Source organism: Syngnathus scovelli, chromosome 6 (assembly GCF_024217435.2).
Source record: "Syngnathus scovelli strain Florida chromosome 6, RoL_Ssco_1.2, whole genome shotgun sequence".
Taxonomy (NCBI): Eukaryota; Metazoa; Chordata; class Actinopteri; order Syngnathiformes; family Syngnathidae; genus Syngnathus; species Syngnathus scovelli.
In genome coordinates, this window is record NC_090852.1 from 1,938,525 (window position 1) to 1,959,523 (window position 20,999).

General features: G+C 46.5%; 2 protein-coding genes across 7 annotated transcripts in view; both read right to left on the reverse strand.

Annotated features, from left to right (window-relative positions):
• LOC137839501 (uncharacterized) overlaps positions 1 to 8,036 on the reverse strand; it is a 130,982-nt gene extending 122,946 nt beyond the window's left edge. Inside the window, exon 1 of the mRNA XM_068651053.1 lies at positions 1,556 to 8,036. Within this exon, the coding sequence (XP_068507154.1) occupies positions 4,984 to 7,569 (2,586 nt within the window). The 5' untranslated portion in view covers positions 7,570 to 8,036 and the 3' untranslated portion in view covers positions 1,556 to 4,983. The remainder of the gene's footprint in view (positions 1 to 1,555) is intronic.
• Positions 8,037 to 8,352: 316 nt separating this feature from the next.
• exoc3l1 (exocyst complex component 3-like 1) overlaps positions 8,353 to 20,999 on the reverse strand; it is a 110,755-nt gene continuing 98,108 nt past the window's right edge. For 5 of the 6 annotated variants that reach the window (XM_049723039.2, XM_049723037.2, XM_049723044.2 and 2 more), the window contains 3 exons: positions 18,333 to 18,488; positions 13,618 to 13,751; positions 8,353 to 13,503 (listed from right to left, as the gene is read on the reverse strand). In XM_049723039.2, the coding sequence (XP_049578996.1) occupies positions 13,317 to 13,503; positions 13,618 to 13,751; positions 18,333 to 18,488 (477 nt within the window). In that variant the 3' untranslated portion in view covers positions 8,353 to 13,316. Of the gene's footprint in view, positions 13,504 to 13,617; positions 13,752 to 18,332; positions 18,489 to 20,999 lie in introns of those variants that run through there. The other variant, XM_049723041.1, reaches the window with a different exon arrangement.

The following is a 20,999-nucleotide window of genomic DNA, read 5'->3' on the forward strand; positions in this document are numbered from 1 at the left end:
TCATGACTGGGTTTTTTTCCTTGTCTTTGGTTTATTTTCATCTTCAGCCAAACACAGCCAAACACAGCCAACACAACCAACACAGCCAACACAGGTAAAAAACCTTAAAATAAACACAAATAGATGGTCAAACTCTAAACCATAATCAAGCAATATAACCCAAAATCAAATACTTAGGTTTTAAATACTAAGTCAGGATGACTTAGCCAAACAGCTTTCAATCCTGGTAAGTACATACAAACATTTTTCCCGATTTCTTTTTTAGCTTTTACTTTTTAGAATACACCACATAATTTACCACAATTTCACTATAATGTTGAGCATAACCATAACCCATATCAATTTTACATATTAATTTCCTAAGCCACCCAGATGTGAGCTGTAGCCCCATATTCAAATGTCCAAAGGCTCACCGGCTCCTTCTTTTGTTTCGTTTTCCAAGCTTTCCGCTGCAGTCCTGCCCTTTGGAAATGCTGCGTTGTCTAAATCATGGCAGGTTACCGTGAGCTCCAACACTCTCCCTCTTAATTAACCCCACCTGGTGCTCTCAACAGCCTGCCTCCTTGGGTGTGGCTGAGACACACCCAGGCAGAGAGAGTGCGGCTTGCAACTCATCTCAACACCTCCCACTCGATCTTCCCACGGAAACCGCTGGAAAGATCGCAGACAATGACTTGTGGTCCGGGTTTCTATTTCGGGCTTTCTGTCTGCTCTTCCACTGGTAGCAAAACCACCAGTCGTCGGACATCCCGGTGTAGATTTGTGGACTGATGATCCCTCTGGATGCTGGATGCAGGATGCTGATGTTGTGGGTCTAATCTCAGGGGCGCAGGAGGTTCTCACAACTCTGAGTGTCACATCCCGTACGATGCCACGGGAGTCTGGGTTGACACTGATGACTCTCCCAAGCTTAAAGTGGCCCCTCAACGCATTTTGGTCACAGAGCCAAACAATGTCTCCTTCTGCGACGTTCCTCTGTGTGGTGTGCCATTTACTCCTCACAAACAGATTAGGACCGGTGAGTTGGCTCCAGGACCTCCAGAATTTATTAACCTGATGTTGCATTTCCTGCAGTCTTTTATAAGGGTACCTTCCAAAGTCAAATGTTTTCCAGTCACCTCTCATTGATGCTCGTCCCAACAGGAGTGCATTGGGTGTGATGTACTGCACAGTGTCTTCATGGCTCTGCACCCTCGCAACAATGGGGCACTCATTTGTAAGATTTGCAGCAAGCTGAAGGATCGTCTGAAATTCGCTGTAGCTAAGATTCCCTGAGTCCCTCTCCAGGCTCTGGAATGCCTTTTTCACAATCCGAACAGCTGCTTCAGCAGCGCCGTTTCGATGAGGTGAATCCGCTGGCTGAATTTTCCAGTGCCAGCTGGTTCCGTTTTGAGCTGACGTCTCCTCAAGTCAAGTCAAGTCAAGTTTATTTGTATAGCCCTAAATCACAAACAGTCTCAAAGGGCTTCACATAGCCAAAATTGACAATTATTCTCAAAGCATCCCCTGATCATAAGCTCCCAAAAGGGCAAGGAAAAACTCAAAAAACCCCTACCAGGGGAAAATGAGAAACCTTGAGAAGGGACGACAGATGGAAGGATCCCCCTTTCAGGATCACCAGGTTATAATGGATGCAGAGAGTACACAAGTAATACATAATATGAAAATCAATGAAAAAAATGGATGTCGGAGGTGCCCTCGATTGTCCTGGCAGTGTCCTCAAGGGGGCCGAGCCGCAGCTCCCCCATCCCGAACTGGTCCCCGAGAATCCAGCCAGCCGCTATCCGCTTTTGAGCCACCTAACCCCTTCCCCAGCCGGGGAGGAGGTGGGCAGAGAGAACAGAACAAACTCCGGCCAAATCTGCCATCACAAGTTAGTTAAAGGCCATCTCATAGAAATGTGTCTTTAAACGTGTCTTAAATGTTTCTACTGAGGTAGTAGTTCTAATATCCATTGGTAGGGCATTCCAAAGCTCTGGAGCCCGAATACAGAATGCTCTAGACCCTGCAGACATTTTCCTGGCCCTCGGTATAACTAAAAGACTAGCGTTTTGCGAACGAAGGTTACGAGACGGAACATAAGGAACGACTAGGTCGACGAGATATGAAGGCGCTAAGCCATGCAGTGCTTTATAGGTTAGTAGAAGAACCTTGAAGTCACATCTTAAATGGACCGGGAGCCAATGTAATTCGGCTAATATTGGGGTAATGTGATCAAATTTTCTTGACCGTGAGAGCAGCCTCGCAGCGGCATTTTGCACTAACTGTAGACTTTTAATACTGGATTTAGGAAGACCAGAGAATAATACATTACAGTAGTCCAGGCGCGACGTGACGAACGCATGTATAATAGTTTCCGCATCCCCGGTCGAGAGGATAGGACAAATCTTAGCAATATTACGAAGGTGAAAAAACGCAATCCTGGTTATATTCTTAATGTGTTTTTGAAAGGAGAGCGTTTGGTCAAATATTACCCCGAGATTAGTTACCGTATCACTCTGAGTGATAGTACGGTTATCTATAGTTATAGTGGTTTACTTAAATAAATGTTGATAACGAGTAGGACCAATTATCAACATCTCAGTTTTATCCGGGTTAAGACGAAGGAAGTTGAGAGACATCCATTGCTTAATCTCCGCAAGGCACGCCTCGAGATTACAGCAGTCCTGTGGATCTGTCATCGATAACGGCATATATAATTGGGTGTCATCCGCGTAGCATTGAAAACTAATATTATATTTACGTATTATGCCCCCAAGCGGAATCATATAAATATTAAATAAAATCGGTCCGAGTACCGATCCCTGTGGGACACCACAAGTAACATTATAAAGCTCAGAGGACGTATTACCATGGACCACTCGGTGCGTCCTGCCTGATAGATAGGAATTGAACCAGCTTAGTGCTGACCCTGAGATACCAACACAACTTTTAAGACGCCCTAATAAAATATCGAAGTCTACAGTGTCAAAGGCAGCACTAAGATCAAGTAGTAACAATACAGACGACGTATTTGAATCCATAGCTATGAGGAGATCATTAGTCACTTTAGCAAGTGCTGTCTCTGTAGAATGATTAGCTCTAAAACCAGACTGAAAAGAGTCATATCGATTATTAGCGACCATGTAATCAATAAGCTGCTGTGCTACTACTTTTTCGAGAAGTTTTGCTATGAATGGGAGGTTTGAAACTGGCCTATAATTACTGAGACAGTCCGGGTCAAGATTTGCTCGCTTAAGTAGTGGTTTAATAATAGCGGTTTTAAAGGCCATTGGCACTATCCCAGAGGAAACAGACAGATTGATTATATTTAAGATGGACGGTCCTAAAATTGGAAATAATTCTTTAAGTAGTTTGGCTGGAAGCGTGTCGAGTAAACATGTTGTTTGTTTAGCCGTACTAACCAATTTTGTAAGCATTTCAAGGGACACGCTTTTAAAATTTGAGAGGGTTATTGCATGATCCCCAGCGCTAGTAACCGGCGGAGCGATTGGCATGGTATTCTTGATCTCGTCCCTAATGGACTCAATCTTTTGAGCAAAAAATTTCATAAACTCGTCAGCTGAGCGGAAGGAGCTATCGGGGGTCGGCTGGCGCAGAGTTAGCTTTGCCACTGTATCAAATAAGTATTTAGGATTATTTTTATTAAGATTAATGACTTGCGAAAAATAACGAGTTTTTGCTAAAATAAGCGCATCTTTATATTTCAGGAGGCTGTCCTTCCATGCCTGATGGAAAACCTCAAGTTTGGTTAAACGCCATCTGCGCTCATGCTTTCTACATAATTGTTTAAACGTACGTGTTTCATCTGTGAACCACGGAGTTGGCCATCTACGGCGAGTTTTCAGACGTAGCGGTGCCACAGAGTCGATGGCTTTTAATAATGTCGCATTGAATTCATTTGTAAGATTATCGATAGAGCCACTGTACGCGGGAAACATGGCGGTTGCCGGCGACAGTAACTCAGATAGCGCAGTTGCAGTCATGGAGTTAAAATTACGGCTGCTATAATTCTGATTGCTCTCTTGTCTTTGACAAGGAACTAAAATTTCAAATTTTATTAAAAAATGATCAGACAGAACAGTAGTGTATGGCAGTACTGTTATATTTGAGGTTGCTAGTCCTCGGGATAATACCAGATCTAAGGTATTTCCATTCTTATGCGTTGCTGCCTGTAGAGCTTGCGTAAAACCAAACGTATCGATTAAAGTTTGAAATGCCGAAGTCAGTGGTTCCGACGGTGAATTCATGTGGATGTTGAAATCACCCATGATAACTATATTATCTGCATTTGTCCCTAGATCAGCCACAACTGAAAATTCATCCAGGAAGCCAGAGTAAGCCCCGGGTGGGCGGTAAATAACAAGATAGAATGACGGTAACGCAGTGGATCGCACAATGAGAACTTCAAATGTTTTAAATACGTGAATTGAGCGAGAGAGAGGGGAAGACTAACCCTGTCTTCATTGAAAGCCTGGACTCTCCCACCACAAACCAATAACCCAGTTTTTTCCTCCTTGAAGACTACCAGCCGGTCTGTTGTGGTGATTGGAAAGGTCACGCCCTCTTGTGCAGCAAGAAAAAGATCTCTTAAAGTATCTTGACGTTCTGTCACAGTAATAACTCCACCCAATGAAACTGCCTCCCACTTTGGCGTTTCCAGGCTCCTACTTTGAGCTGCAAAATGCTTTGCTGCCCTCCAGACCTGGGCGACAACCTTAACCAGGCGAGTCAGGTTGCTGAACCGTCCTTCATCCACCAGGTTTCGGGCAGCAGTGCCAGCAGGTGGCCTCCGACACTCCGGATCTAGTGGGTCTTTCTTCACCTGTGCTCTTGTGAGCGCAGATGTAAATACTTTCTTCTGCATCTTCCCGACACTCTCTTTGGCATTGACCAGCGGGTCTTCTTAGTTTTCTTTCCCATGCTCGCCCTCTAGTGGCGGATTGCTCTCAAACTCGACTTCATCGTTCTCCTCGAGCTTCCTCATCTTGGCGGGCAGCGCCGCTTCCGATTCGTCCACCACCCGCGAGCGGCGTCTCTTTTTCTCCGAGATTTTACCCGTCGTCTTCTGACTTGCGGCATCTGAGCCTTGCTGCTGCTTCTTTTTCTTCTTCCGCTGTTGCAGAACTGGTGGCTCGGCGTCCATCGGCGCCACTTTGGCCTCCTCTGGCAGCAGCTTCTTTTTCTTCTTCTTTTTCTTTTTCTTCTCTTCCTCCCCGCCGCCACCTGAAGATGGATGTCTGCAGTCATCTTGATGGGCTTCCCCTTCTTAGTCTTGGGAAATATTCCCGGCTTCCTAGGAGCATCTTCAGGAGGGTTATTGAGTATCTCAATGGCTTTTTGGGCTTGCTCTGGGTTCTCGAACTCCACAAAGGCAAAGCCTTTGGGATCGTTGGTGGTTTTGTATCTGGGGATGCTGGCGTAAACGACGGTCCCGCATTTAGAGAAGACCTTCTCGATCCAGCTGTGAGTCACGTCCTTGGGCAGGAGCTCCACGTAGACTGTGCGGCTGTCCACGTCAGGTGGAACATCTCCGATGGGAAGTTGCCGTCTCACTTTATCACCCTCTAAATTCACCTCCAGTACGGAAGATTTCTTCAGAGCCCGGGCGATCAGTTTAGTGTCGCTCGTCAGCTTCTTCATGCGATTGAAGCTCGCCACCACGGATAAATCAACATAGCCGTCATCCAACTCGTCAATGAGCTTTCTCAGAAAGCGGTCCTTGTGGAGGTTGACGTCTCCGGACCAGAACTCCACTTGTTTTTTCACTTCGCACAGCAGCTGCTTGACGCGGGATCTCTGAGGTTGAATGGGGACTTTGCAGGTGTGTTCTTCATACATCACAGCAGCAGTCCTCATAGATCTAGCAAAGTGCGTCCTTGACGTGCGGGCTGAGACAGTGACCTCCTCAAACAACTCAGGATGGGTGCCTGCAACTGTTTTCCCTAGTGGTCCGTCCCACAGCACGAGGTCCCCCACCGTGCGGATTTTCTGTGGAGCCAGCTGCCCCTCTTTGTGACTTATAAGAAGCTGGATCACTTTTGGTCTTGTCAGGTCACTAAGTGGGATGTCTGGGAAGAACCTTTGCAGTTTTCCGGCTGACACATGCCCGTGGATGTCTGCTATGCTGTCTAAGCCGTAACAAACTAGCTGGTGGGACTTGAGAGTGCCATTTCGGGTGGTGATACGGATTTTTAGGAGGTATCGTTTGGTTTTGACCAAGACTTTCATGCCTCCCACGCCATGAACCACAAGCGTGACGTCTTCACTTCTAAGATTGAGCTGCCCTGCGGCCTCATGGGTGATATAGTTGGTATCGGATGCTAGGTCGATCAAAGTCCCAATTTTCTGCCCAGCATTGGCAGTTACCTCCAGCAGCATCATGATGACCGGCCACTCCACTAGGCCACTCTCTGCCAGGAGACTTGAGTGCGTCTTCGCAGCGTGGGAGGTTCTTGCTACTGTGTTGCAGAATGCGTCCCGGCACTGTTGGACTAATTCAGGTGAGAGCTTTTTGAAGAATTCTTCCTGGGCCTCGGTGTAACCCATCTCGCCACCTCCCACTGTGCTGCCTTTGCTCCTCCTTTGGGCCATGCTGCCTCTGGATGGTTCAGCATTGGGACACAGGTAGAAATGATGCTCTCGTTGATCCTCGCACTCAGGATTTTTACACAGGAATGTTGTCCTGCAGTGATTATCACCATCATGGATCTCTAAGCATTTCCAGCAGGCGCCCAATTTCCGCACTGCCTCCTTTTTCTCTGTGAGCCTGAGCACCCGGAACTTCTTGCAGAAATACAGCTTCCTCTTATGCTTACTGTACCCACAGATGATGCATCCTGAGAGGTGGCTACTTGACTGGCTTGAGGCTCTAGTTCTGGCTTGCCTTTGCTCAGGCCGCTCTCTCCTGGATGATGGCTCTTCATCCCTCAACTGGTCCAGCTGTTCACAAATGCTTTCTTGACTCTTGAGGAAGGTCAGAAGACTGTCAAACCGCTTCTCTGGATCAGGACAACTTCTCCCAGGTGCATAGAGAAGCCACTCTTTCTTCAATGCATCAGGAAGCTTGCTTTCTATTGACTTTGTCACCAGAGGATTCTTTAAAGCATCACTTTCACCAAGGTCACTCAGATCTTGAAGGGCTTTTTCAACAGCTTGGATGAGCTCAACAACTTTCTTGGGCTGGTGGCCTCTAACAGCTGGAAGTCTCTGGAGCTCCTCCACTATTTCAATGGTGATCGCTGTTTGACTTCCAAACCGGTTCTCCAGGACCCGAAAGATGTCGTCTGCTGTGTTATAGGTCATCAGCCGAAGATCTCTCATTATTTTCTCATCCAAACTGTCAAGGAGCTGGAACTTTTTAACTTCTTTTGACCCAGTGGGCTCTCCTTGCCTCTGAAGGGCCTCCCAGTCTCTTTTCCAGCGATGAAAGTCTCGCCTGATGCCAGTGAACTTGGGGAGGGGGGTTGGCTTTAGCCTAATGGCTGTTGGGTAGCTGATGGAAGCGGCACTTACACTTCTTTCGACATCTTTAGCTTTTGCTCCAATGAACCATGCTTTTCTGGACATTAACTTGGGAATGATGCTTTCAAGCTCCCTCACACGCAGTTGGAAGTCTTTCTGCTTGGCGGGAGGGGCCCAACACTTCCACTGTGTGTGCAGCTCCTTTGCTCTCTAAATCAATCTTTCCATGTAATCAAACAGAAAGTCAAAGGCCTCTTTACTTCCATCAGGTTCAAGGGACATCACAGTCTTTACTTTCTTCTCTGCAGCCTCTACTGCCATCGTCACTTCCTCTTCTCCGAAGTTAGCCCAGAGTGTCCTTTGAATGAGGTCCTTCAGCTCTTTCAGTTTCATCTCACACCCGTCCGCAGTTTTCACAATATCGGCCTTTTGCTGTTCGCTCAAACTGGGAACTTCATCGGGGTCCTCCTCCAGCTCCATCTCTGCAAGGTACTGGGTCTCCACATCCTCATTTGCTTCCATGACTTTGCTGGACTCAATTATAAGGGTCTTGAAACTGTCTCTGAGCTCCTCTTCAGATATTATGGCATGCATCTGGACAATGTTGTTGGCCAGCCTGGAGAATTGACGCTTTGCAGACGTCCTCTTGGCTTTGAGCTGCTCCAATGACTGTGAGTCGGCCATCTTTCCTTCCCACCAGGATTCAATTGGCGTGAGCTGATACTCAGCGTGTTACCAGGCCTCTGGATTTCCAGGCCTGGTCAGTTGCTGCTCAGGATACTCCGGTCTTCACACCGGTTTTTCACTGTCAAGTGGCCCACACTTTTGTGGGGTTAAACTGCAGCTCCCCACTTGAAAGGCGCTTGGACAAAAGGATTTGAACTGGACTTCACTCAGTGATCATGACTGTTTTTTTTTTCCTTGTCTTTGGTTTATTTTCATCTTCAGCCAAACACAGCCAAACACAGCCAACACAGCCAACACAGCCAACACAGGTGAAAAACCTTAAAATAAACACAAATAGATGGTCAAACTCTAAACCATAATCAAGCAATATAACCCAAAATCAAATACTTAGGTTTTAAATACTAAGTCAGGATGACTTAGCCAAACAGCTTTCAACCCTGGTAAGTACATACAAACATTTTTCCCGATTTCTTTTTTAGCTTTTACTTTTTAAAATACACCACATAATTTACCACAATTTCACTATAATGTTGAGCATAACCATAACCCATATAAATTTTACATATTAATTTCCTAAGCCACCCTGATGTGAGCTGTAGCCCCATATTCAAATGTCCAAAGGCTCACCGGCTCCTTCTTTTGTTTCGTTTTCCAAGCTTTCCGCTGCAGTCCTGCCCTTTGGAAATGCTGCCTTGTCTAAATCATGGCAGGTTACCGTGAGCTCCAACACTCTCCCTCTTAATTAACCCCACCTGGTGCTCTCAACAGCCTGCCTCCTTGGGTGTGGCTGAGACACACCCAGACAGAGAGGGTGCGGCTTGCAACTCATCTCAACATTACCACAGAACGAAGGAGATACTCTTATGGTCGGAGCAGTATGGACGTCTCATGACCATTAGCTTTAACAAAGACATAGTCTTTAGTGTGTCTGCTTCAGCCATCCCATGACAATCTCATTATCTGATCATGTCTAGCTAACTGTGAGGCTTATTGTATAGCGCGGCTAATGACTCCAGTCATTAGCCGGCCATATGCCCCCAAGCCATTTTCACAAGGCTAGATGGTCACATACTGCGGAGAATCTTGCACACAAAAGTAGTTACATAGAATCCAATGATAAAAAGTATATCATTTCCAACAATATGTTACTCTAAACATTGGAGGAAGCGATGTCGAGTTTTTGTGTGATACCGGGGCTTGTAAAACCGTGATAAAAACTAAAGTCCCAAAATGTCCCATAAACCTGCTGGGACGAGATCTGATGACTCGGTTGGGAATTGCAATAATTCCAGTAAAGGATGGCATGCGAGCATGTAGAGTGAGAGATGTGGACTCATATGCTGCACAAGCAGGTGAACAGATTTGCTGCTCCTATGCCATCCCTCCTGAACAAAATCCTAAACTTCCAAGCAGATTGCTGAGTGAAGCTCGAAAACAATTGTCCCAACCTGAATCAGAAATGACTTGTACTGAATTACATGTCACCATGAATATTCTCACTGATCCACAAGATGGCTATATTGGAAGTTTTCTCAGCGACACAGAAGTAACTTTAACAATCACTGCTCTGTACACTGATCGCAGGTCATTTGCAGCTGCTGCTGTGCTCCTGCCCGCTCCTCAGAAAGACAGATACAAATTGCCGGCTGTACCCCACATCTCATTGTTTAAACCTCACAGTATAACGTGGGCAGATGTGGGTTCCCGAATTAAACCTGCTGGATCTGTGACTGATTATGAGGTGTCAAACGCGCACTTTTTATCAAAGTGGCACCGGCTTCCCGTTAACGGGTTTGGACCAGCCGGGGTAAGGGGATTCGTCCGTAATCTAACCACCCGAGTTAAATTAACCAGAATTAATCTAATTTCTTTACGACGCCAATCCCTCTCAAGTCACCCGAAGCTCGAGCCGAGTAACTCAATTCGAGGCAAGACTTCGAACTGACCGCGTCGTATTGATGGCTCCCCTTTTTTCTGTTTGAAGCTGTTGTTATGTTACGGATATTTTTAGATGTCTTTGTTAAGACCTCAAGGAGTCGTTAATTTACTAGAGCGCCCTCGCCCTAGCTGAGGTCAAGATAACTACTTCGAACCAGATCTGACAATTCCTGATGATTAAAGCTGTCTTCACTTTAAAAATAATTGAACGGCTTTAAAGAATGACTACGATAGGGGAATAAAAACATTTTAAAGTTGTAATTACTGCATATAAAACCATGCTCAACATAGTTACTACTAAATAATCGATAACCGAATTAAGGCTTAAGAAGAGATTTAATGAATAAGCAAGGAAAAGAATTACAAGTCGAAAAAAACAAAGAAAACAAGACTCACCCACTCAGAACAAAAGAGGAGACTAAAGGTCTAAAAACCTATTTGGTTGAACAAGTCGAGTGATCAGCTCTCCTTTGTTCCAAAATCCGAATTATGTTTAAAAAATAGGAAAGGTTCCGGCCGTGAGGAGCGTAGCCTAAAAAGTAAAATTGGCGACTTCCCCTTTCTGCCCGGAGCGGCTGTCTCCTCTGCCCTTCCTCGAAGCTTAAAATTTGACCAAGTCCAATTCGAAGACTCTGGAAATTCATCTTAGTTGATTTTGGTTCAATCTCAAAAAGAATGAAAAATCCATCTTCGTTCTTTTACTCCGGGCAGCGTCACGGCTAACGCCCTGACTAGGAAGAAGCGCCGCTCTGCATTCGGCCATCATATTTATAGGCTTCTGGCATTACCTCATTGGAATATGTAGATAAAAAGTCAGAATCCCTGCACCTCTGGTTGTCTTGGCAACCCTGCTTCAAGCAGCAACCACTGTGCCCGACAGCCACCGGCCACCGGATGCAGGTGTTTTCTGTTTTGCTCGTTCTTTCCCTACTAGCCCTTAATGTCTCCTCTCAACTTAATATATTCAGGTATGGATGGAACACCAATGTTAAATACAGGATGGACAAAACATTGCAACATTAATCACATATATCTTGTCTAATAAAGATCAATCTCAACCCATAATAGTACTTAACATAATAATGGGTTTCTCCAACTTAAACAGAAATATTGATATTGCTCAAGCTGTTACATCTTAAAATTATGGCACAGCAAACTCATATTCCAAAATTGTGCATTGCTACGTGTTTGAACAGGTCGTGTCCTCCTAATTGCTAACAATTTAATTTATTAGATTTGTTAACTTCCATCAGGTCACCCCATGTCAAGCTTTAACACCATCTCCTGGTGAAATTTTGGAACTACTACATGTTTTGGGATAGCCAATGTGCCTGGGCCAAATTCAATACCTAATTTTACACCATCTTGTACCACCATGCCACTTGACAAAGTTTACACGTTTACAGGACATGGACTACTTTCATCTTTACACATTTAATAGCATTCTCCTTAGTTTGTAAAGTGTAGGCAGCGATTAAATTTATATTTTATATGCACATGTAAATGGTTTAAAAATTCCTTTCTTTATAAATCTCATTTAATCTTAAAGTGCATTACTGTTAATGTTTTGAGTTATGTTAATGTTAATGTAATGCTATTAATGTTTTGTAAAAGGAATGTTCATTACATTTCAACATTTTCCTAATGTTCTTGTGCTTTTTTACACCAAAAAAAAGGAAAGACGTGAGATATCTTGGTTATTTATAGCAGAGTATAGTATAATTTTAATGGTCTGGCCCACTTGTTATCTACCGAGGCCGTATGTGGCCCACAATGTGAAATGAGTTTGACACCCCTGGCCTAGGGTGTCCTGGTGCCAGGTGCACACCAGGACACCCTTATGTTTGGACATGGTGTTCAGTATTGACAATCCATGTTGACCACAGAATTCCAGTAATTGAACACCGCTCAGGTTCTGATCGGGTGGGGGGGGGTGCGTTCCTTCCAATCACGCCCATCCAAGTCTCACTATCATTGCCCACGTGGGCATTGAAATCAGGCAGTAGAACGATGGAGTACCCAGAACTCCAATACTCCCCAGCACTTCTTTCGAGGACTCCAAAAAGGGTGGGTACTCTGAGCTGCCGATTGGTGCATAGACACAAACAACAGTCAGGACCCGTCCTCCCACCCGGAGGCAGAGGGAAGCTACCCTTTCATTCACCGAGGCACCCAGCTGGGGGCATAAGTATGCCCACACCTGCTTGGCGCCTCACGCCGTGAGCAACTCCAGAGTGGAGGAGAGTTCAGGCCCTCTCAAGAAGACTTGAACCAGGACCCAAGTCCGGAGGCAAGTCCGACTATGTCTAGTTGGAACTTTTCTGCCTCACACACCAGCTTGGGCTCCTTTCCTGCCAGAGAGGTGACATTCCATGTCCCAAGAGCCAGCTTCTGTAGCTGGGGATCGGACTGCCAAGGTCCCTGCCTTAGGCTGCCGCCCAGTTCATTCTGTACCCGACCCCTTTGGCCTCTCCCACAGGTGGTGAACCCATGAGAAGGGGGGCCCATGCTGCCTTTTCGGGCTGTGCCCGGCCGGGCCCCATGGGTTGAAGGCCCAGCCAAAAGACGCTTGCCTTTGAGCCTCAACTCCAGGCCTGGCTCCAGAAGGGGGCCCCAGTGACCCGCGTCTGGGCAAGGGAAAACGAGGTCCATTTTCATTTATCATCATAAGGGGTGTATGAGCCGTGCTTTGTCTGGCCCCTCACCTAGGACCCTTTTGCCATGGGTGACCCTGCCAGGGGCATAAAGCCCCAGACAACTTGGCTCCTCGGATCATTAGGACACGCAAACCCCTCCACAACGATAAGGTGATGACTCACAGAGGGGTGTTTTACAGAACATCCCAAGTTAATTGGAATTGGGGTTTATAGTTCACCTTGGCTTGGTCAGTAGATCTGGAAAAACTATATGCAGAGTCTTAACAGGAGTAAAGTTTATATTCTTATCAATACATGCACCTATCATATTAAGGACACAACATTAACATTTATTTTGAAATGACACAACTTGGAAGTCACCCAAGCATCGTGGAATAAATTGCGTTCAGCTGGAGGTGGCACTGGAACTACATAGGACCTGTGAATGACTGTAAATCCAAAACATACTGTAGCTTGTTCATTTCCCCAAAAGTAAAAACAATTGTGTAATGTCAAAGCATCCCGCACACCAACATGCATGTTGGGATGATCGTTTGCTCTATTCAGAGTCTACAGGTGCAAAGTCTCTCATCATGTACATTTGGCAGTTGGTAGGCAGAAGGCCGTAGTTGAAGGAGACGCCTGGATATCTGTGAAAATAGGGCGGTATGCAGCTTGCAGAGGGGTGGTACTCTGTTGCAGAAGCTCCAGTATGGACACCCTTGTGTCCCTGGAGACGTCACCACGGATGTCCAGCAACACAGACACATGCTCTTCACTGCACCATCAAAAGAGACATAATTATTTTAGTAGTTTTTCCTAGCAGTCACATTCGATTTTCTCTTTTCTTTTTGGTCTTCAACCATGGCTGACGAAAGCAGATTTTACTGACCTGATGTCGGGATATTTTGTTGCAAGTCCAGACACCTCAAGAGGGAGCATGCTGGGGTCTTGAAGTTTGATGAAGTCAGCCAAGACTGGAAGTAAGGTCAATGGTTCCACTTCAGATTGTAACCCATCACCTGCCTTTAAAGATATTTGAGGTCAGTCTTACAATTAAGTCCGGACATATTAGAAACATTCTCACATAATCAACATTTATATTGTGTGCATGTGTATACGCACGCACGCATGCATACACACACACATACACACACACGCACACACACACACACACACACACACACACACACACACACACACACACACACACACACACACACACACACACACACACACATGCACACACACACACGCACACACAAACAGTGTGGGCCATAAGTTTCCATACATAGGAAATACTCGATCTGCTGACACCAATTTATCCAGGCAACCGTCATGTACATTTTATGGGACTCTGTGTAATTGCTGGCAGTATCCTAGCTGTTGTTTCTTCATCTGTGGCCCTACGTTTTGAACCACTTCATGGTCTGATCGATCAATTGTGTGTCCATCCGCCTCAGGAACCGTCCTCCCACCCGGAGGCAGAGGGACGCCCATTACTCTATTCGCCCGCCCATCCATCCATCCATCCATCCATCCATCCATCCATCCATCCATCCATCCATCCATCCATCCATCCATCCATCCATCCATCCATCCATCTTTATATCAGCCTTCACTTCCTGGTTCCTTTGCACTATTTAATAATGGCTTAGATCAAAATCTACTTAAATGCCACACATCAAATCAATGTGTGCTTTTTGCCCAGGAACACGAATAACAAGTGGTGCCAGTTGGTCCAATTTGAAAATGAAATCTGTAAATTTTTATTTGGTGGTGGAGTTTAGTGACACAGTGCTGTTGGATGCTGCACAGATATATGCTGCTTAAAGTTTAATCTGACCACATATTTTTTATCCTATAATGCTTGTCCTCATTCGGGTCACGAGTGACCTATAACCTATTCCCCTTGATCTAAATACAAGGCTTAAAGTGTTAGAGATTTAGAGAGGGGCGGAGCTGTCAACTTATCACCACCTGGTGGGTTGGCTCAGATGGTGGGGAAAGATGCTGGTCCCACCTGGCAGACCCAAACGTACTGTGAGGGTCTGCTGGGAACGTCTGGCAGAATCACCTGTCAGACAGAGTTTCAACTCCCACCTCCGGCAAAGCTTATTCCACGTCCTGGAGAAGGCGGGGGACATTGAGTCCGAGTGTACCATATACTGTGCCTCCATTATTGAGGCAGCCACCGGAGCTGTGGCCGTAAGGCGGTCGGTGCCTGTCATGGCGGCAACCCACAAACCCGCTGGTGGACACCAGTGGTAAGGGATGCTGTCAAGCTGAAGAAGGAGCTGTTCTGACAGGTACCGGATGGCCAAGCGGAACGCTGCTTCAGCAGTTGCTGAGGCAAAAACCCGGGCATGGGAGGAGTTTGGTGAGGCCATGGAGAATGATTTCCGGACAGCTTCGATGATATTCTGGTCCACCATCTGGCGTCTCAGGTGGGGAAGCAGGGCACCATCAACACTGTTTACAGTGGAGATGGCGTGCTGCTGACCTCGACTCGGGATGTCGTGAGTCGGTGGGGAGAATACTTCGAAGACCTCCTCAATTCCACCGATACGCCTTCCATTGTGGAAGCAGGGCCTGGAGACTCTGAGGTGAACCCTCCAATCTCTGGGGTTGAAGTCACTGAGGTAGTTAAAACACTCCTTGGAGGCAAGGCCCTAGAAGTGCATGCGATTCGCCCGGAGTTCTTAAAGGCTCTGGATGTTGTGGGGCCGTCCTGGCTGACACGCCTCTACAACATTACGTGGACATCGGGGACGGTGCCTCTGGATTGGCAGGCTGGGGTGGTGGTTCCCCTCTTTAAGAAGGGGGACCGGAGTGTTCTCACTACAGAAAATTACACTCCCAGGTTATATCTATTCAGGGCTGCTGGAGAGGAGGGTCCGTCGGTCGGTCAAACCTCGAATTCAGGAAGAGCAGTGTGGTTTTCGTCCTGGCCATGGAACATTGAATTAGCTCCATAACCTCAGGAGGATCCTTGAGGGTGCATGGAAAAGTCAAAGTCAAAGTCTGCTTTATTGTCAATTTCTTCACATGTCAAGACACACAAAGAGATCGAAATTGCGTTTCCTACTATCCCACGGTGACAAGACATATTACACCCAATTGGTCCACCGACAAACAAAACATTCAAGAAAACAATACAAAAATAAAAACAAGAAGACACATACAATGAATAAATAAGAGCACTGAATAAATAAGAACAACATGGTTGAAATGGAGCAATTGTGCATACAGCAGACAGTCAGTATATAGCGCAAAATTACAGGAGGAGTAGTGCAAGTGGAGTCGTACAAGGCAGCCAACGTGGCCCAAAAGGCCAGGACGTTATGCAGCCGAGGGTGGAGGGGAGAGAGAGTTCAGGATCCTAACAGCCTGGAGTATGAAGCTGTTGATGAGTCTGGTGGTGTGGGAGCGCAGGCTTCTGTGCCTCTTACCAGAGGGCAGTAGATCAAACAAAGTGTGAACGGGGTGACTCACATCACTCACAATCGTGGTCGCCTTGCGGGTGAGACGGGAGGGTTAAATGTCCTTCACGGAGGGGAGTGAAGCACCAATAATCCTACCAGCTGTGTTCACTATGCGCTGCAGGGCCTTCATGTTGTAGTCAGTGCAGCTTCCACCCCACACAGCGATACAACTGGAGAGGAAGCTCTCAATGGTGCCACGGTAGAATGTGGTCATGATGGCTGGAGGAGCACTTGCTCGCCTGAGTTTCCGCAGGAAGTACAGGCGGCGCTAAGCTTTCTTCGCCAGTGATGCAGTGTTGGTTGTCCAGGAGAGGTCTTCACTGATGTGCACCCCTAGGAATCTGGTGCTGCTCACTCTCTCCACCACAGTACCGTCGATGGTCTGTGGCAGGTGTTGGGTGTGACCCTTCCGGAAGTCAACAACAATCTCCTTGATCTTGCTGACGTTCAGCAGGAGGCTGTTGTCCCTGCACCATGTGGTCAGAAGATCGACCTCCGACCTGTATTGAGTCTCGTCGCCCTTGGTGATGAGACCTGTCGTCAGCAAATTTCACAATGCGGTTGTTGCTGTAGGTTGCAGTACTGTCATGCGTCAGCAGGGTGAAGAGCAGCGGACTGAGCACGCAGCCTTGGGGGGCCCCCGTGCTCAGCGTGATGCTGCTTGAGATATTGTCGCCAACACGTACTACTTGAGGCCTCTGACAGAGGAAGTCCAGTAGCCAGTTGCAGAGGTAGTTAGAGGTAGAGGTAGTTCGCTCAACCAGTCCACATGTGTTTTGTGGACTTGGAGAAGGCGTTCGAACGTGTCCCTCAGGAAGTTCTGTGGGGGGATGCTTCGGGAGTACGGAGTGCCGAACCAACTGATAAGGGCGGTTAGCTGCCTGTACCATCGATGCCAGAGTTTGGTCCGCATTTCCGACTGTAAGTCAGATTTGTTCCCAGTGAGGGTTGGACTCCGCCAAGGCTGCCCTTTCTCACCGATTCTGTTCATAACTTTTATGGACAGAATTTCTAGGCGCAGCCGAGGCGTTGAGGGTGTCCCGTTTGGGGACCTCCGCATTGCATCTCTCCTTTTTGCAGACGACGTGGTGCTGTTGGCTACTTCAAACCGTGATCTCCAGCTCTCACTGGAGCGGTTCGCAGCTGAGTGTGAAGCGGTCGGCACGAGGGTCAGCACCTCCAAATCTGAGGCCATGGTCCTAAGTCGGAAAAGGGTGGAATGCCCTCTCCAGATTGGGGATGGGATCCTGCCCCAAGTGGAGGAGTTCAAGTATGTTGGGGTCTTGTTTACGAGTGAGGGCAGGATGGAGCGTGAGATCGACAGGCGGATCGGTGCAGCGTTGGCAGTAATGCGGACTCTGTACCGTTCCGTCGTGGTGAAGAGAGAGCTGAGCCAAAAGGCACAGCTCTCACTTTAACGGTCGATCTACGCTCCTGCCCTTACGTATGGTCATGAGCTATGGGTTGTGACTGAAAGAACGAGATCCCAGATACAAGCGGCCGAAATGAGTTTCCTCTACAGGGTGTACGGGCTCTCCGTTAGAGATAGGGTGAGAAGCTCGGTCATCCGTGAGAGACTCGGTTCCTTTCAGTAATGTTCGTCTTGATCTCGTTCTGTCTTTTCTTTGTGTGAATTATACGGCACTATTTGCCTGGCGGATGGACATGCGATCAACACACCAGTTTTCTCCCCTGTGACTGTGTCACATGTCCAGCAAAGCGGTGCCGCACAACAGCAGTCCACATCCTTTTTACGGGTGTATAAAAGTGATGAAATCATCATAAATCACGGAAAAAATCGTATATAAATCGCACCGGAATATAAGCCGCAGGGTTCAAAATTTGAGGAAAAAGCCGAGGCTTATAGTCCGAAATTAATGGTATGTACTTTTCGGGGAAAAAAAAAAAAAAAACTTTTTGTTTCTTTAATTTATTTGCATTTTATTAAAACTACAAATATGTCAGATCATTTTGCCAGACCATATATATGTGTGTGTATATATATATATATATATATATATATATATATATATATATATATATATATATATATATATATATATATATATATGGACACTGTGTATTTACACCATTAACAGGATAGGATGATTAAATAACTGACCACACCATGGAAAATTTCTTGAAACTGCTGGTCATCCTTAACCATCTGCTGAGTTAATTTCCTCCTTTCCTCAGCACTGCGACATACCAGCCTCTTCTGCATCAATGCTTTGACATACTCCACCACTGTCAACCACTGGGCTTCCTCCTGTAGACGCTGTATATAGACATACAAGATCATTAAATGTGAGTTTTAAAAATGTAGTAAGTATGCAATCACTAAATGAGGCACATTTAATAAGAGTTATCTTTCACTTAATCCTATTTTTGATTAATTTGTTGGACAGATTCAGAAAAACTAAATTATGTAATAATTTTTGCGATAGGCATGTTGTTATCAGTTTGCAACACAAACATGCACACGCGCACACACATGCACATACGCACACACTCACACATGTACATATCCATCCATCCATTTTCTATACCGCTTGTCCCCACGGGGTCGCCGGCGTACTGGAGCCTATCCCAGCAGTCATCGGGCAGTAGGCAGTGGACACCCTGAACCGGTTACCAGCCAATCGCAGGACACATACAGTAGAGACAAACAACCATCCTCACTCACACCTAGGCGCAATTTAGAGTGCTCATTCGGCCTACCAAGCATGTTTTTGGGATGTGGGGGGAAACCGGATTGCCCGGAGAAAACCTACGCAGGCACGGGAGAACATGCAAACTCCACACGGGGAGGCGGACGTTCTAACCAGTGCCCCACCAAGCTGCGCTGATAGATACATATTTATAATTATAATACAGATTGTCACGCCCGTGCCACAGCACGCTCGGCCTGCACTTCGCTCGGCCACACCCCTTTCGTTACCGTAACGTCTGTCACCTGCTTCCTCTTGTTACCCTGTGTATTTAAGCCCTGCCCGTGTGTTTCTCCCGGTCGGTGTCTACTGTTGTGTCCATTCCTGTTAGTGCCCAGTGTTCCTGTTCTTGTCATCTGGTTTTCCCTCGGTCTGTCTGAAGGCTCACGGTCAGAATTTTAACCTTGTCCAAGGGGACTTCATGTCGGTCAGTCTGTCTGTTTTGCTGGCCGTGAGTCTTCCTCCCGTCTGTGTCGTCGGTTCCCCACCTGCCTCCCTTCCAACTCCTTTTCCCTGCAATAAATCCTGGTTCAAGCTGCATTTGGTCGCCCTGGCTCAACTCATTCCTGACACAGATCATGTGAATATGTATATCGACAACATTGCCAGACAAAGCACATCTTAGTAACCCTCTGATGATGGCAATGACTGGAGTACATTTTCCCGCACTGCAAGTCATTAGGCCTTCCTGCATAGTCAGCCCTGGAGGTGGGGCTCAATGATGAGGTAACATGGGTTTCCTTTCAATGGGCTCACTACTTATGAGTGGATAGAAGCTGGGTGTCAGTCGAAGGCGGGAACCTTAGTGGAGGTTGGTTCCAGGGACGTGGTGTGTCAGCTCTGTTGCAAGAAAAGAGCCTCAGCAGGTATTTGCGGTCAGGAAGTACTGACTAGGTAGTTGGGCTTTCTTTCCTCGACACCTACCTTGGGCTCGGGTACCAGTCCTTTTAAGATGGTTTGTACTCTCTTGCACTCTGGAGCTGCTACCAGCGAGATGCACCAAGTCGATGTTGGTACTCTAGACCAGTGGTCCCCAACCCCCGGGCCGCAGACCGGTACCAGTCTATGGATCATTTAGTAATGGGCCGCACAAGAAAGAATAAATAACTTGCATTATTTTACACCTCAGTGACATGTACATAACATTACTCATTTTATGTTGTTGGCATGATGTTATGAGGATGTTGCAAGTTAAGTTGCATAGAATATACAGTGGATTTACGTTCATTATTATATTATACGGTGGTGTTTGCACACAGAATTATCCCATGGAGCAAAGGGTTGAAGGCTAAGTTGGGATAGTGTGTTTATGTGGTAACGCACTTCCGTTGTTGTTCTGCTATATGATTGGCTGAAAAGTACGATGACGTTTAGGATTGTGTTTGGTCTGTTTTGCGCAAATGGGATTGTAGTTCAAACATGAACGATTTTTGCGAAAACGTCCATGAACAATGTGCAGTCGGTGATTATTTGATTTATTGATCCATTTGATTTTATATTTCCCCTCTATGAGTCGTCACCTTATCGTGGTGGAGGGTTTGCGTGTCCCTATGATCCTAGGAGCTATGTTATCTGGGGCTTCATGCCCCTGGTAGGGTCACCCATGGCAAAAGGGTCCTAGGTGAGGTGCCAGACATTGTTTACAGAAGTTTTCTTCGCAAAAATCGTGACATCAAACACCGGTCCGTCAAAATATTTTCTGACAGTATTCCGGTCTGTGGTGCTAAAAAGGTTGGGGACTACTGCTCTATACCACCAGCTCAGTGTGTTGAGATTCACCCTGATGGACAAGAATGGACACGTCCTGACTTTTTTGTGCCAATATACCAGACACCAGCTCAAAGTAACCAATTTATTTTTTTTCTGTGTGTGTGTCTTTACAGGGGGTGTGGGAGAGCACTCCTGCTTGGGACACGCTCGTTCTGGGGGACTTCAATGCTCATGAGGGCAATGACAGTGACAACTGAATGGACCTGATTGGGAATGCTCTCTCCCCCCAACCAGAACTCGAGCAGTGTTACTTTTTTACTCATCATGGATTGTCTATAACAAACACCATATTTACACTTGCACACTTG